The 13,554-nt window shown below is 46.9% G+C and overlaps 1 protein-coding gene across 5 annotated transcripts in view; it reads left to right on the top strand.

Annotated features, from left to right (window-relative positions):
- Positions 1-8,595, top strand: part of Trh (PAS domain-containing protein trachealess) — a 450,481-nt gene extending 441,886 nt beyond the window's left edge. For 4 of the 5 annotated variants that reach the window (XM_077681612.1, XM_077681615.1, XM_077681616.1 and 1 more), the window contains 4 exons: positions 831-949; positions 2,681-2,856; positions 4,373-4,444; positions 5,450-8,595. In XM_077681612.1, the coding sequence (XP_077537738.1) occupies positions 831-949; positions 2,681-2,856; positions 4,373-4,444; positions 5,450-6,481 (1,399 nt within the window). In that variant the 3' untranslated portion in view covers positions 6,482-8,595. The remainder of the gene's footprint in view (positions 1-830; positions 950-2,680; positions 2,857-4,372; positions 4,445-5,449) is intronic. The other variant, XM_077681614.1, reaches the window with a different exon arrangement.
- Positions 8,596-13,554: the final 4,959 nt, after the last annotated feature.

Here is a 13,554-nt window from a genome sequence, read left to right as displayed (position 1 = left end):
GCTGTCTATTAGACTACCTCAGTGTTTGTTAAAAGGCCAATCATCTCAATAAAAACACCGTATGAACTTCCACTGCCAAAAAATCATGTATGGGCTGCCCTGACATCGTCTGCTCCCATCAATAAGCAACAATTCGAGAGCTGACACTGATGGGGTCCTTGAAGCTGTACAGACGCTTCAGTGTTTTGTCGTGTCACAGCGCATTATCACTAGCGATAATGCGCTCTGCCTTGATGAAACATGCGTCGTTCATCATGGTTCAGCACATTGTTGCCACACTATGCCATAACACATTGTTGCCAGACTATGCCATGAACTTAGAGTTATGAGTAGTGAAACAGACTATGCCATAACACATTGTTCCCAGACTATGCCATGAACTTAGAGTTATGAGTAGTGAAACGCAACATCTGACGTTTTAAATATGTGCTGAGAGATAAGTGCTTTAAGTACAGTGGTTATTTGCTGCTGCGTATTGCAACTGCAAATGTCAGGCAAATTTTTCTATGATAATGCCGCCATTCATACAAAGCAGGTGCATTGCACGAAACTACACACTTTGAAACGAATGGTCTTCGTGGCATTCATGCTTCTTATAAATTGTATTTTCTTGCGTTTTTCTGACAGAAACATTAATTCTGACCACATGATCATAAGTTAGTTTAAGTAAGTACTGTCTTGTCGGTCGGCGGAAAAAAATTTACTTTTGGAAAATCATCTTTGTTTATAAAATGCTACTTTCTTCCCAAGAAGTGAACATGTTCGTTTCGGGCACTTGTGGCACACTGTTTTGTTGTCGCAAAAATTTTCTGTTTTGACGTCACTTGCAGTGGTGTGGAGTACGAGCACTGCGTAATGGACTGCAGCCAACTGCGAGGCATGGGGGACATCAAGCCCGACGACCCAAGCAACTCCGAAAGGGGCTCCACGCCGGACAATGAACCCAGAGGTATGTGAGGTCACGTATATCAAATTAGCCAATGCTGCGGTATACAGATGGTGGAACCTTGCCTGGCTGAGACCAAGCAGCAAGCACCTGAGTTCATAGCCCTGTCTGTTTGCTGTTATGGGCAAAATTTGTTCCCACCCAGCACCGCTGCATCAAAGGGGGGGGGGGTGGCAGAATATATTGTATGTCTTTCCGCTATCATTGTGAAGGGTATATCTCTGTGCTATTGTCGTGAGTTGTGACGAGAACCGCGTACTAGATTTCTTCGATGGGAGCATAGGCCGCTAAATCGACGTACAGTGGCATGTTACGTTTCTTCTTTATTGCACACCACCCTAGCAGCAGGTGAATGGGTGGTACACTTGGTCAGCTTGGCAACACCCCTGTACAAGCCACCATCTTCCAAGTCCTATTCTTCCTTGTCCTGTTTTTTCCTCAGAACACAGCATGGGGATGGGATAGCGGCCCCGATGGTAATTATTGAGCTCACACCAGACATGGTTTAACAGCGGAGCTGTTTTAGGTCAAGCCTTTTTGTCCGTCTGCTGAAGGTTGTGCGTCACGCAGGGGTAGGAGCAGGTTCCCAGACCTGCCGGCGGCCTTGGAGAAACCGGTTGCCAGACCCACCGATAGAGGGTGCAGTGGTCTCGCAAAGGCTGGATTCTGGATTGGTGGATTGGTGACCTGGCCAAACCTAACACAACTTAATGGAACAAAACCTAACCTAGCATAACTTGACCTGACGACCACACTAAGTAATTTAGAACTTTCAAAACTAAATCCTAACCCAAACAAAATAGTAACTGAAGAGACAAAAACAATGTAGAATGTGGCCACCTTGTGTTGCGAAGACTGAGGAAACACCGCAGCTAGTGGTCTTCACTAGCATTAACTTGAATTTTTATAGCTTTAACTTTGCTTTTTCTGTAGCTATAAGTTGGCTTTCCTATAGCTGTGACTTGGCTCTTCTGTGGCTTTAACATTGTCTTTTCTACAGCTGTCAACTTGACTTTTTATAGCTTTAGCTTTGCTCTTCTTTAGCATTATATTGGCTGTTTGTTAGCTGTGATTCGGCCTTTCCTATGACCTTTTAAATTGGTTTTCCAGTTGCTTCTCATACACCAATCAAAGCTATATCATTTTCTCCTAGTAAGGCTGCTGTTATTGCTGGTAATGAAGACCACTAGGCGTTGCCAATCCACAACGCCCACGCGCGCCTTCGCAGCAGAAAATCTGCGCCGAGACGCGACTCCCTACACCTGTGCGTGGGCTCCTTGCTTCCTGAGCCCTTCCCCTGACGCGTCTTGGCCTATCATTCTTCTCCGCTCCACTTTTTTGCGCCGAGTTTTGAGTGAAGCCCGGCATGGCTGGAACTCAAGCTTAAACAGCTCCGATGCTAAAAAATGAAAACCACACAAACGACGAACCGGAACTTCGACCCTTTGGATCACGAAGCTGAAAGTAACCGCTACACCCTTATGCCACACATCACACACATTACCTACACAGCATTAAAAGCCCGAATGTCATCATACAGCACTCTAGTAGTGGTTCTAGCGCTGAGATGGAGTATTGTGGTGCAGCACTGTAGACACTGTTTATTTGAAATGTCAACAGAGGAGCTAGATATGTTCATCAAGGTTTGGTGAGAAGCCCAGACAAGACGGGAAAGGCCACGAGACCATTGGTATGTAGCTCACTAAGTGATGTACTTATGTTTGTGCTGTGCAGAGGAAAGATCTCCCGGAACCCGTGCCACTGAGCCGTCTCCGAAGAGCCACGATGCGCCGACGCCCTCGGCGCCCTCGCTGGGCGGAGGGAGTCAGGACGTCCCATCGGCCGCCGAGCAGCAGCACCTCACGCAGCTGGGCGCCGTGGGGAAGCTCGACTCGCTCAGGGGCGCCAAGGTCGGTCTCTTGCGCCTTCGAAGCGCCGCTTTCTCTTCTGTTTACAAACATGAGGTATGCTCGGCGCCAAGCAAAATTTTGTCAGCGTACATACCTTAAGATACATCATCACCGTTGTTGCCGCCAGCGGAATCGTATTCATCAGCATCATCATCATGACTGACTCTTCACTATTATGAGGAGCAAAGTGGGAGGACCATCCTCCTTCCATGGACAGATCAACATACAATATAGTGGAACAAGGCTCGATTGTCCTTGTTGAGAAGTCGGTCCAGTATTCTTCTCGTGAATTCTCCCAGTTCTTCCCAGCTATACAAATCCTGCAGTTAATCACTTCCACACACCCTTTCCTGAGACTGCAAATGTCAAAGCAAGGGTTCTGCTAGCTTATCAATGCCGCTTTCAACTCAACAGCATATTGTCAATATTAATTCCAACACCACAAGAAACACAGGGAACAAAAAATTAGCCGTATATGCAGATATTTTTTTTGTTTTTGACGATGTTGCCACAGAAAGCATTACTTACTTTTCAAATTTGTCGCGCTCCTGTGATTTCCTAAAGCACATTAAAAATTCGAACATCTACATCGATCAGATGAGTGTACCTTAACAACTGACACAAAGGCCTCAGACCAGCTGTGGTTGATGAAGGATTAAGAGGTTTGACATATTTTGGCTGTTGAGTTCTAAGAGCTTATTGCAGGCATGCATCGAGGTGTGTAGGCTTACGAATTGTTGACTGAACATGTCAGTTTTGTAGCTGTTCATAAACCAAGCAAGATAATCATGTATATTGAGAACTTCTCACTGTATGTAGTGTATTTGGAGATATTGGTGAATGTGAAGTTTGGAAATGATTTGTAGCTGCTTTTAGTGGCATATTAATGGGAAAAGCGTGGACTGCTCATATCAATGTTTCATTACGTGTTCATATGAACTGTGAAAACCTTCCAAGCAGGTAGCACAATTGTCAAAGGAAAGCAAGATTAAAGAACATAGAACATATGAAGGGCAAGCTGTCTTTGAAGCAGAAAGTCAGACATTCGCGTAGGTTTCTTCATCTGCAGTGAAACCACATTAGTGAAGCAGAACTGATACCAGGTACTTGGCGTGTGCAAGCTCCGGCCGTAATGCTTCCTTGTTGGAGTAGATTAATAGTACAAAAGCCCCTTCCTCAAGAGAAAGATGGGTAAAACGCGAAGCTTTCTCCTATGCTACCTGATTCAAAGTCAAAGTCCAAAATCCAAACAGCTTCGACCGTGTCCGAACGGCACAGCCGGATAGAAGTTAGTTTCATAACCCGAGGGACCAAGGTTCAATTCCAGCTACGAGGAGCGTTTTTTAGGCGCTTGATGTGCTTTTGTGGAAACCCATCATTACATCTGCCCTCCCACAGTGTAAAGTTGACTTTCCTGCCGTTCATTTTCGCGGACAGTCGCCATTAGTGAGGCTAAAAAAGCTTCGTTCTAAAAAGGCAACTGTTCATCATGCGATTACATGTAATGGCTGCGCAGATTCGGGGCTCGCGGCGGTCTGATTTGAACTACGTTCAGATACCCTGCCACTCATACATGGACCCCTACCAGGTCAGAAGATGCGGAAACTCTCTTATGCTTCGCACACACGCTACATGCTGAATGCTGCCCTTGTCAGAGCACGCCTCCCAGCACCTACGCCCCACCTCGCACTCCGATTCGCAGCCAAGAAAAAACAGAGAGCACCAGCTCTCCTCCCACTGCCAGCTGAAACGCACGCGTGTTTTGCCATTGGAGCCAGCATGGCGCGAGCACCTGTCCAAGCCAGTCGCATGCGTAGTTCTTAGGATACGTTTGACCTTTTGGGAATCAAGTGTTCAGCTGCATGCGACCTTGTCATTTGGTAGAGCATGCGTCATTAGCTTAGATAAGTTTACCGGGTCAAAGTGTCGCCTGGTGTATCCTGTTGTCACTGCGTCTACAATTCGTGGACTTGTAACCTTTGCCTCATCGCTGAGGAAGATATTGAAGAACAGGCTTACTTAAGACACGGCTCCTATTAGTTAAAAGGTGTGCCCACTCTCGACTTGTTAATGGTGAGCAGTATGAAAAAAGAGTGATTCGATAGGGCTAGCTTGAAGGTGAGGTTCGATTAGAAGGCATGCTTTTCTACCTGATAATGTTTTTTTACAAGCAGAGCTTTGTTGCATTGTTTTCGAAAAAAACATTCTTCAACACAAGGAAAAAAGAGCCCGTGTGCTTAAGTACAGATCATAGTGACCAGTCCAAGGATCTTATTGTTACAAAGCGCTCAGTCTTTGTATGGATAAAGCAAATTGAAACATCTGGTAAAAAAAAAATAGTAGTTGTCCTTCCGGCTTTTCCTTTGTCGCTTAAAGACGTTAGCTATACACTTAGTAAATGAGATTTCTTACAGTAAAGTTAGGAAGTGAGATTAAACAGGTATCCTGCTGTTGAATGGGGGTGCCAACACCGGATCAAGCTTCATACCTGAAGTATCGCAGGCATGACATACTTCTTGCCTTCTTGTGCTACTATATTGTGCCGTCTTTGAGTGTCTTGGTTTCTGCTTTGTCTTTCCACCGATACTTGCAGGAGGGCACCGAGCACCCGTCGACATCGGCTAGTCCCGCCCGCTACGAGGTGGCCGCTCCGTCAGCGCCGGCAAGCACCAAGGGCTCGCGCAAGCGAAGCTCGGACGAACAGTCTCAGCATCACGGCTCCAGCCGCAGCAGCCCCAAGTGCTCGCGGCCTGGCAGCCGGGCTTCGAGCCTGCAGCCGCCAAGCCCGGCCCGAAGCCTCCCCCCCGTCACGGACGGGTTCGGACGCGTCTCCGAGCCCTCCCTGGTCGTCGTCGACGATCCCGTCGCGAGCGGTGGTCGCGCGTCCACCGGTGCCATTTCCTCGCAGAGCGGCGCCGGAGGGAACGGCGACGACTCCTGCGACGGTCCGGACGGCCTGTCGCGGCCCTGGAAGGGGGGAGGGGGCCAGGTTTCCTCCGGCGAAGGGCTCACTGTGCGCGAGCTCGAGGACGCCATGAAGAAGCACCTGCCCGAGGTGCGCTCGGCGCGGTCGGCGGCCATTCAGTGGATCGGGGGACCCCAGTCCGGGGTCGCGGGTGCCGGGGCGTCGCCCCACGGCGGACCCCTCCCAGCGTCGACGCTGCTTCGGCAGCTGTACGTCAACCGCGAGTCGGTGATACGGTCCGGCTCGCACGTGTCCGCCGCCGCCTCGCGGCCGACGTACTACGGTGACGTGCCGACGCCCCCCGACGGACCCTGGACCACTCCAGACGCGTTCGTCCTACCCCCCTACGCCGGTTACGTCGAGCCCCCGCCACCCTTCTCCGCCGTCACGCCGCCCTCGTCGGTGTCGCCTCGGGACAACAAGCTAGGCCTAACGGAGAGCCCCGCCTTTTCCGAGGCGGCGGCCGTAGCGGCTGCGGCGGCCATGCCGCACATGAGGCATTACGTGTCGGCGGCCGAGCTGCCTCTCAAGCCGCAAGTGCTCGTTCATCCGGGAAGCCTGGACTACGCGTCGCCGCAGGAGCAGCAACTGTACGCGGGCGGCTTTCACCTGTACGGCAAGCCCAACGGTGCCTGGTACTCGCAGCAGCCTAACACGTAGCCGAGTTTCACCCGCTCACCCGTGGACTCGTGCCGTCTTTTTTTGTTTTTCTCCTTGTTTCCTTCTGGTGCACTTCCATGTGTGTGTATGTGCGTGTGAAAATGTGACTGAGACTTCGGCGCCCTCTGCGAACACTTTCGGCACAAAGACCAACGGGCGTACGCCGGATCGCGTCAGCGGAGGGCGGCCATTTTTGCGCGAGTACGTCCCGGTGGCTTGACGAGTGGAGGAGTTTGTTGTTGCAACTTCCGTGAGCGCGTATTTCCGCGTTCGCGATAAAATGAGACAAAAAAAAGATATATACGAAGAAATCCCCGTGACACGGCTTTCCTCGCTTCTTACCACTTTGTGTGTGTTTTTTTTTTGCGAGCGTCGTGTTGTACTATTTCATGTTGCCGTTAGTCTATTATGCCTTTTCTTCTGTCTCCTTCATGTCGTTCACTGACTCTTTTCTCTGCCCCCAGTGGCATTCCGTGTACATACATTCTACCCAAGTCCTGCAACAACTGAACGCTCGGTGTTACACCTCGAAAACATTCCATGTTTGCGCAGGTTGTCTGTTTGTTTCAGAGCATCTTTGTGTCACGTGACAACACCGCGGTGTTGTCGTGTGTTCGAGTCCAGTGACAGTTTTTTTCTTGTTTTTCTATTTTACTTAGTGTTTGTGCGTGCGTGAGTGTGCGTGCAACCAGTGTGTACCGGTGCATCCCCATGGTTAAAGCCCTGCCATGCTGCGTGCGTCTTGATGTTACACCATTCGCCCCCTCCCAACCTTTCTTCCTCCTTTTTTCAACACTCTCGGCCTCTGTTTGATTTCCCCGTCACAAGGTTATGCGCGGAGCATGTGTGTGGGCCGGCCATGTCGGAGAATTGTGATACAAAATTTATATAGATATAAGATATCTATATATTATATATACACTTAATATAGCATAGACACCATATAGGAGGTGACTCACCGTGCAGGGGAAGTAAACGCTGTGTGCTTTTTGTTTCTCCCATCCACCCCTTCCCACCGCGCCGCTATTAGCTACAAGGGAAGGCCAGCATGGAACAGCTTCCTTAGAGCCGGTTGCTCCCGCGTCGTGCTCTGGCCATTCATGACAGAGTGCAGCATTAGGGATTTCATTCCGAAGGTCTACAATTTAGAGTAACATCCATTTTTTTGTTTTGCTTCACAAGCTGGCAACAAACATAGAACACTATATGAGTAAGTGACGTTCACAGTACGATCACAGTAGGCTGATGTTTTGTGCGGAGTTACGTCAGAGTGTGAATTAGCGTATAAGTTAAAATTCAAATGGCGCACGCTTCAAACTTGAGGGTAAATAAGGGGGCTAAAAATGTTGGTTGACTCCCAGTGGGACGAAGTTCGCAATTAGGGTCTCATAAGGTAACGCCTTCCGACATAAAAATTTTCTACGGTAATCTTCAGTCTGCAACTTAATGATAAATATAAAAAAAATGCCCAAACTTCCGCTACTGGTGTCAGAATGTAGAACAAATGAAGTAAGGTTCAGCTTCGCTTTTTTAAGAGGCTGTTGTCATGCGCGCATCGCGATTGTACCAGAATGTTATTAGTACAAGTGATGTCATCTAAGTTGCCGTTTATTGTGAGAAGATTTCGAGCGCGAATTTTGGCTACAGCGCGAGGCTCATGTTATCCCAAAATTGCTAAGGACATAAAACTAGTGCCCTTCAAAAATTACTCACAATGTAATCCATCGTGTCATCTTCGAAAAGTTGACCTAAATGCGCGACAGCGAGTGCATTTTTGATGTTTCGTGGGGACTGCAGGAGCTTCACGTGTCTATTGCAATCATGGTTCGAATAAAGCACTGCACGTCTGCAGATGTCTGTTGAGCCGAACACACTTTGCGCGTTGATTCCACTTAAAAACGCCTGGCATTCCCCTCTACATGCCACTCGCCCTTACTATGCGACTTCCCTCGTGCGAGCGCAGCTTTGTAAAATAAATCAGTTCTGTGGGTCCCCAGGACATGTATTTCGATGGCGCAAGATCAAAATTCAAGGTAGTTTTAATTTTGAGCACAGGTGCAGAATGGATGAAGTGGAAACTACCTAAATAAAAAGAAAACAGACTGAACCAGTCATTTTGTCTTTGATTTGTGTTTCATTGCTTATTACTTTACACCAGGTGCTGACGTCCTTGGGAGTGTGCATTGGAAGCGGTAACCCTCGCATTGTTTTTAGCTTTCTGCTAAGTTGGACAGGGTTTGTGCAGCCCATGATTAGGGATTTAAAAACCATCAATAAACTGAACCTGAATAACCCAACAGATAGCCCTGTTTAAAAATCATTAAAACTTGACGGTGTGCTACGTTTCTTTAACTGTAATTAAGGGGGATATAATTTGATATCTTGACACTCTGACACATTTCTCCAATGGCAAAGTGTTGCGTAAGCCGTCGTGGATGTCTTCTCGTCACTTTGACAGTACTCACCGCAAAAAGCACCAGACAGAATTAAGACGACTGACAACACAAAGCACTGAGTGACTTTATTTTACGATGTATTCTGTTTTGCCTCAGAGGTTAATGAGCACCAGCAGAAAGTTTCCAGAATTCTTGGTGGAGCTGCAACGTAAAAAAAATAACTTTACTCTGCACAGTTTGTACTGCAAAAAATAGGCCACATAAAAAAATAATACCACCTTTTTTTGCATTACCTGGGCGGCCTATAAAACACAACTACATGGAACAAGTGCTTAGCAGCGATTTGCTATAGGGAATGTGAAGCCCTATTCTGATAAGTTTCAGTACCAGCGTGGCGTTGATACCACAAGTACCCAAGCAACCACGAAGTCCGTGGAATGCCCGAAAAACAGCCGAACATCTAATGCCAAGTTTGGACGGCCACTCGTCCGTGTTTGGATGTACATTTGCGGACGTACTGTGGACATCCAGCAACGGATGTACAAAGGATATACATTTCCGTATGTCTGATGGACGTCCGCCCGTGGACGTGCAGAGTTATCACAAAGCATCAAATAATGACGTAAACTCCGTATAAAAGCAAAAAAATAAAAACGCACAGTGCTATCTAATTAAAACTATTTTGTTCATCAACGCCCTGACTCGTATATTGCAAATTTCATCTGCGTGTCACTAAAATTAAGCACCTTACCGACTCCAACCATGATCTCTTTGGGGAAGGGTATGTAAGAATTAAGAACCGCTAACATAACGTATGAAGCAAGATTACCGGGTTCGTGTATACAGTTAAACCTGTATGTAACGAATTTCGGTATTTAGCAAAGTTTTTCGATTCCTCATTGACACCCCCTTGAAGCTTATGTGGTTGCGACCTGTACGTAACGAAACATTGAGGCGGTTAACGTTGATGTAGCGAAGTCTGCAAGCTGATCAGTCATTGTTTTTTGCACTTTCACTCAAAAATCGGCCAGAGAAGTGAACTAAATCTGCGAATACTAGCACTACTGTACGGAGCCAGCAGCAACGAAAAGGTCTGGAATCCCCTAAAAACTAAATTCGTCTCCATGATGATGAAGAAAGGAGCGGCTAGTGCCATCCCGTGGCTAACGTAGCATCCACTTCTGGTTTTGCTTAGTTAGCGTAACACTATGCCAGGTAGCAACAGTAGCTGCTCTTCATGTTTTTTTTTGACAGCACCTAAAGCTACCGTGCGTTTCCACTTGTGTGGGTGGTTTTTGGTTGTAAACTTTTGGTTCTAGAATTTCGAGGTGCTAGGCCGTCCTGTCGGTGTGTAGTCGCACGTCTCCACTGCTATGTGTGGTATCGGTTCGTCGGTGATGGCTTCTCCTATCAGAAAACGAAAAGTGTCGTTTTTTCAAGACAAGCGCGCACTTTTACATGCCGTCTCCGCCGGCGCGAAAGAAGAATGTCGCCCCCTGGTACAGTATCAATCAATCAATCACTTTATTCCAGTTTTTTTGCAGGCAAAAAAAAATCTGAAGATGGCAAGAAAAAAAGCAGTCATTAACGACTGCTTGACGAGCCTCGCCATCCCTACATGTCAGCATACGCAACAACACTGTGCAATTTCAAGAAAAAAAAATGTCATTCTTTAGAGGAAACAAAAACAGTACGATTAATTGCAGACACTCGAAACATTTCTTCACAACCAATGTGTACACATCAGAAGCATTTGTTCATGCAAGCATATCACGAAATACAAGGCGAAGCAAAACGAATACACTGGCTAAAAGAAGCAGTTAAAGAGTTTAAAAACTTTAAAAGCAAGAAACAAGACGCTTCGGCTTCGCTACCGAAGCTTTGTTCACAGACGAGCTTACGACTTCACAAAATATAAGGCACTTTCCATAGGAAGCAATGACAGTCAATTTTATACAAAAATGTATTCACACCTTATGTTACAAAGATATTGCGAAGTGCAGTAAATGTGCAGTAAAAAAAGTGCAGTAAAAAAACAAAAAACAAGCACCCTCTCAACAATTTTGAGTGCGGTTAAGAGCATTACGTTCGCAAAAAAAGCCACCCTTTCAGCCTAAGTTTGGATCTTAGAGCGCGTGAAGGCTCACAAAAGCGTTAGACGGCGAAAGCGATAGTTAGAGTTACCTTTGTTCATACGGGGGTAAATGACCTTGCTTCTTTGGCGCCCCGCGGAATGAAGCTCGTCCGAAAGCAGCAAGCGTACAAGTCACGCTGTTTTGTGCTGTGAAAAAAATCCATGAAAGGTGACTTCACCTTCATTTATGTCTACCGCTCTAGCTTTGTTTCTGCTGAATTCCCGCGAGCGTTATTGGGACAGACAATCGATTTTTGTAGTGTATGTTTTCTATCCCGAATGAAAGGGCATCCCTTAAAACACCTTAACGCGAAGCTGTTTTGCTGATAACGCCCTACAACTTTTTAAATCGAAATTTTTTTATCTACGAGCCGTACTCACAAAAATAATGCTGGCAACCATGACATATAGTAGCGCAGGAACATACATTTGTCTGTATGGGAGATGAAAAGCGGTACTGAAAAACTTGTCCAAAGCTAAAAAAATTGTGAATTGCAGTATTTCTGATGCCTTTATGTGTATTTTTTATCACTAGTCTGTTTTGCATGAAGGCGCCATCGGTTGGAATGGACGATAAGTAGATGCTGGCTTCATGTTGTGGAGGTTGGCAGTTCGATTCTCACCGGGAGCGTCCTTTTTCTAAAGCTTCTGTTGGCGTTTTTGGAAACTGAAAAAAAAAAAAAATGTTTCGGCAGACGAAACGCCCATGAGTAAGACTAAATCGTCAAAGCTACTGCACTGGGTCCGTTTTCTGAACGCCGCCGTTGATTCTGGCCATGGAGGTTCAGTTAGCCACCCTGAGAGCAACCCAGCAGCAGCGGGCGGCGTGTCTTTAAAATTTTCAAAACAATGTTTAAAAAGGCATGTACAATTTGAACTTATACAAATGCTTGTATTAAACGGTTTTCAATAAGTGAATAAACGTTTCAGCAGTTTCAGTAGCTGCAAGGTTTGCAGGTCACGTGACCGGGACACGTATTGTAGTGTCAAGTCTCTACACTACGAGCCGCTGCCCTTCAGATTTCGAAAAGTTTAGTGCCAAATTAAAAATTATTTCCGCCAATTTGTTTATAAATTGCTTGTGGTTACCCGACTATACAAAACGCTAGCCTTTATATGACCTAGAGAACATATATACACGACAAAAATCGGTGGTTGGTCCCTTTAACTCGAAACCTGCATGCAACAAAAACCTGCATGTAACGAAAAATTCCGAACTATTGTCAACTTCGTTACATCTAGGTTTAACTGTACTTATCCGCCCGGCAGCGCGCTGGCGTTGTGCGGTGTAGTATTCGCGGGAGATACAATTCGAATTCTGTAAATTTTTACTGAATGTCCGTAACACATATAACTTCTCACGTCCTAATGGACGCACGGAAGTAAATCCGGATGTCCCGCGGACGTACGTGATATGTCCATCGGCGCTAAAACGAACGTCCAGCGGCCGTCCGCTAAAGCCGGAATCGACGTACGTTGCACGGCCGACGTACGTCCGACGATTGCTTGGTTACTCAAGAAAGGGCGCAGCATCCCTGATGAGGCCTATAAAGAAACACTGGATTGAGTTATCGTTAATTTGGGGTAATTAATGCGTTAATTCAGAATGTTCTTCCTCATTTCGTATAGCTGTGTACTTATCTGCAGCATAGCAACGGCAGCCTCCGTGGCAACGGCGTAACGCAAAGATGACCCCCAACACTTTGCATAGGAGTGACGTCTGCCTCTGTGGCGCAATGTGCTTGTCATCGGATTCGTAACGCGAAGGAACAGGTTCGATCCTGACCAGGGGAAGCGGTGACCTTTTCGAAGCCTCGGTTTGGGGGCGTGACGCCGTATGACTGCGGAGGCTAGGTACCGTGACCCCGGCCGAGCTACTACGACAAGCCGGGTTAAGTTAAAAAAAAATACATAGGAGCACATTCATATGGCACTGTCTTTACACGCTTATAATATCTGCCGACTAATAAAACTACCCTAACGTTCCTGGGTTAGCGCAGGGCCAGTGGGTACAGGACATTTCTTTGGCATCTCGAGAGAAATTTTGATTGGTTTGATTGTAGGGTTTAACGCGCCAACGCAACGCAGGCGATGAGGCGCGCCGTAGTGGAGGGCTAAGGATTAATTTTGACCACCTGGGGATCTTTAACGTGCGCCGAAATCTCGTACACACGGGCGTTTCTGCTTTTCGCCTCCACCAGGGAAGCGGCCGCCCCGGCCGGGAATCGAGCCCGCGACCTCGTGCTCAGCAGCGCAACGCCTTAGCCACTGAGCCACCGCGGCGGGACAAAAAGAAATTTTGAACCATATTATTACATTTCTTGCTTTCACAGACACTAAAACTGCATCGCGTTCTTCAACTCATTTATGTTGCGAAATAAAAAAAGCAGAACAGTTTATTTATAAGGAACTGGCAGCTTTTTATGCAAAAGCAATGCTGGAATGGGCAGTGAAAGAATGCCTGTAAAAGAAGGGTGCAAGCATAGAGTATATGCATGAATGGTTGGCACGCGTAGAACCACTGACCGCACTAAAATAACTTT

Source organism: Haemaphysalis longicornis, unplaced genomic scaffold, assembly GCF_048455015.1.
Source record: "Haemaphysalis longicornis isolate Haplotype H1 unplaced genomic scaffold, Haemaphysalis longicornis Haplotype H1 scaffold_8, whole genome shotgun sequence".
NCBI lineage: Eukaryota > Metazoa > Arthropoda > Arachnida > Ixodida > Ixodidae > Haemaphysalis > Haemaphysalis longicornis.
Note: the sequence above shows the minus strand (reverse complement) of the source record. Positions and strands in the feature narration are given on the sequence as shown.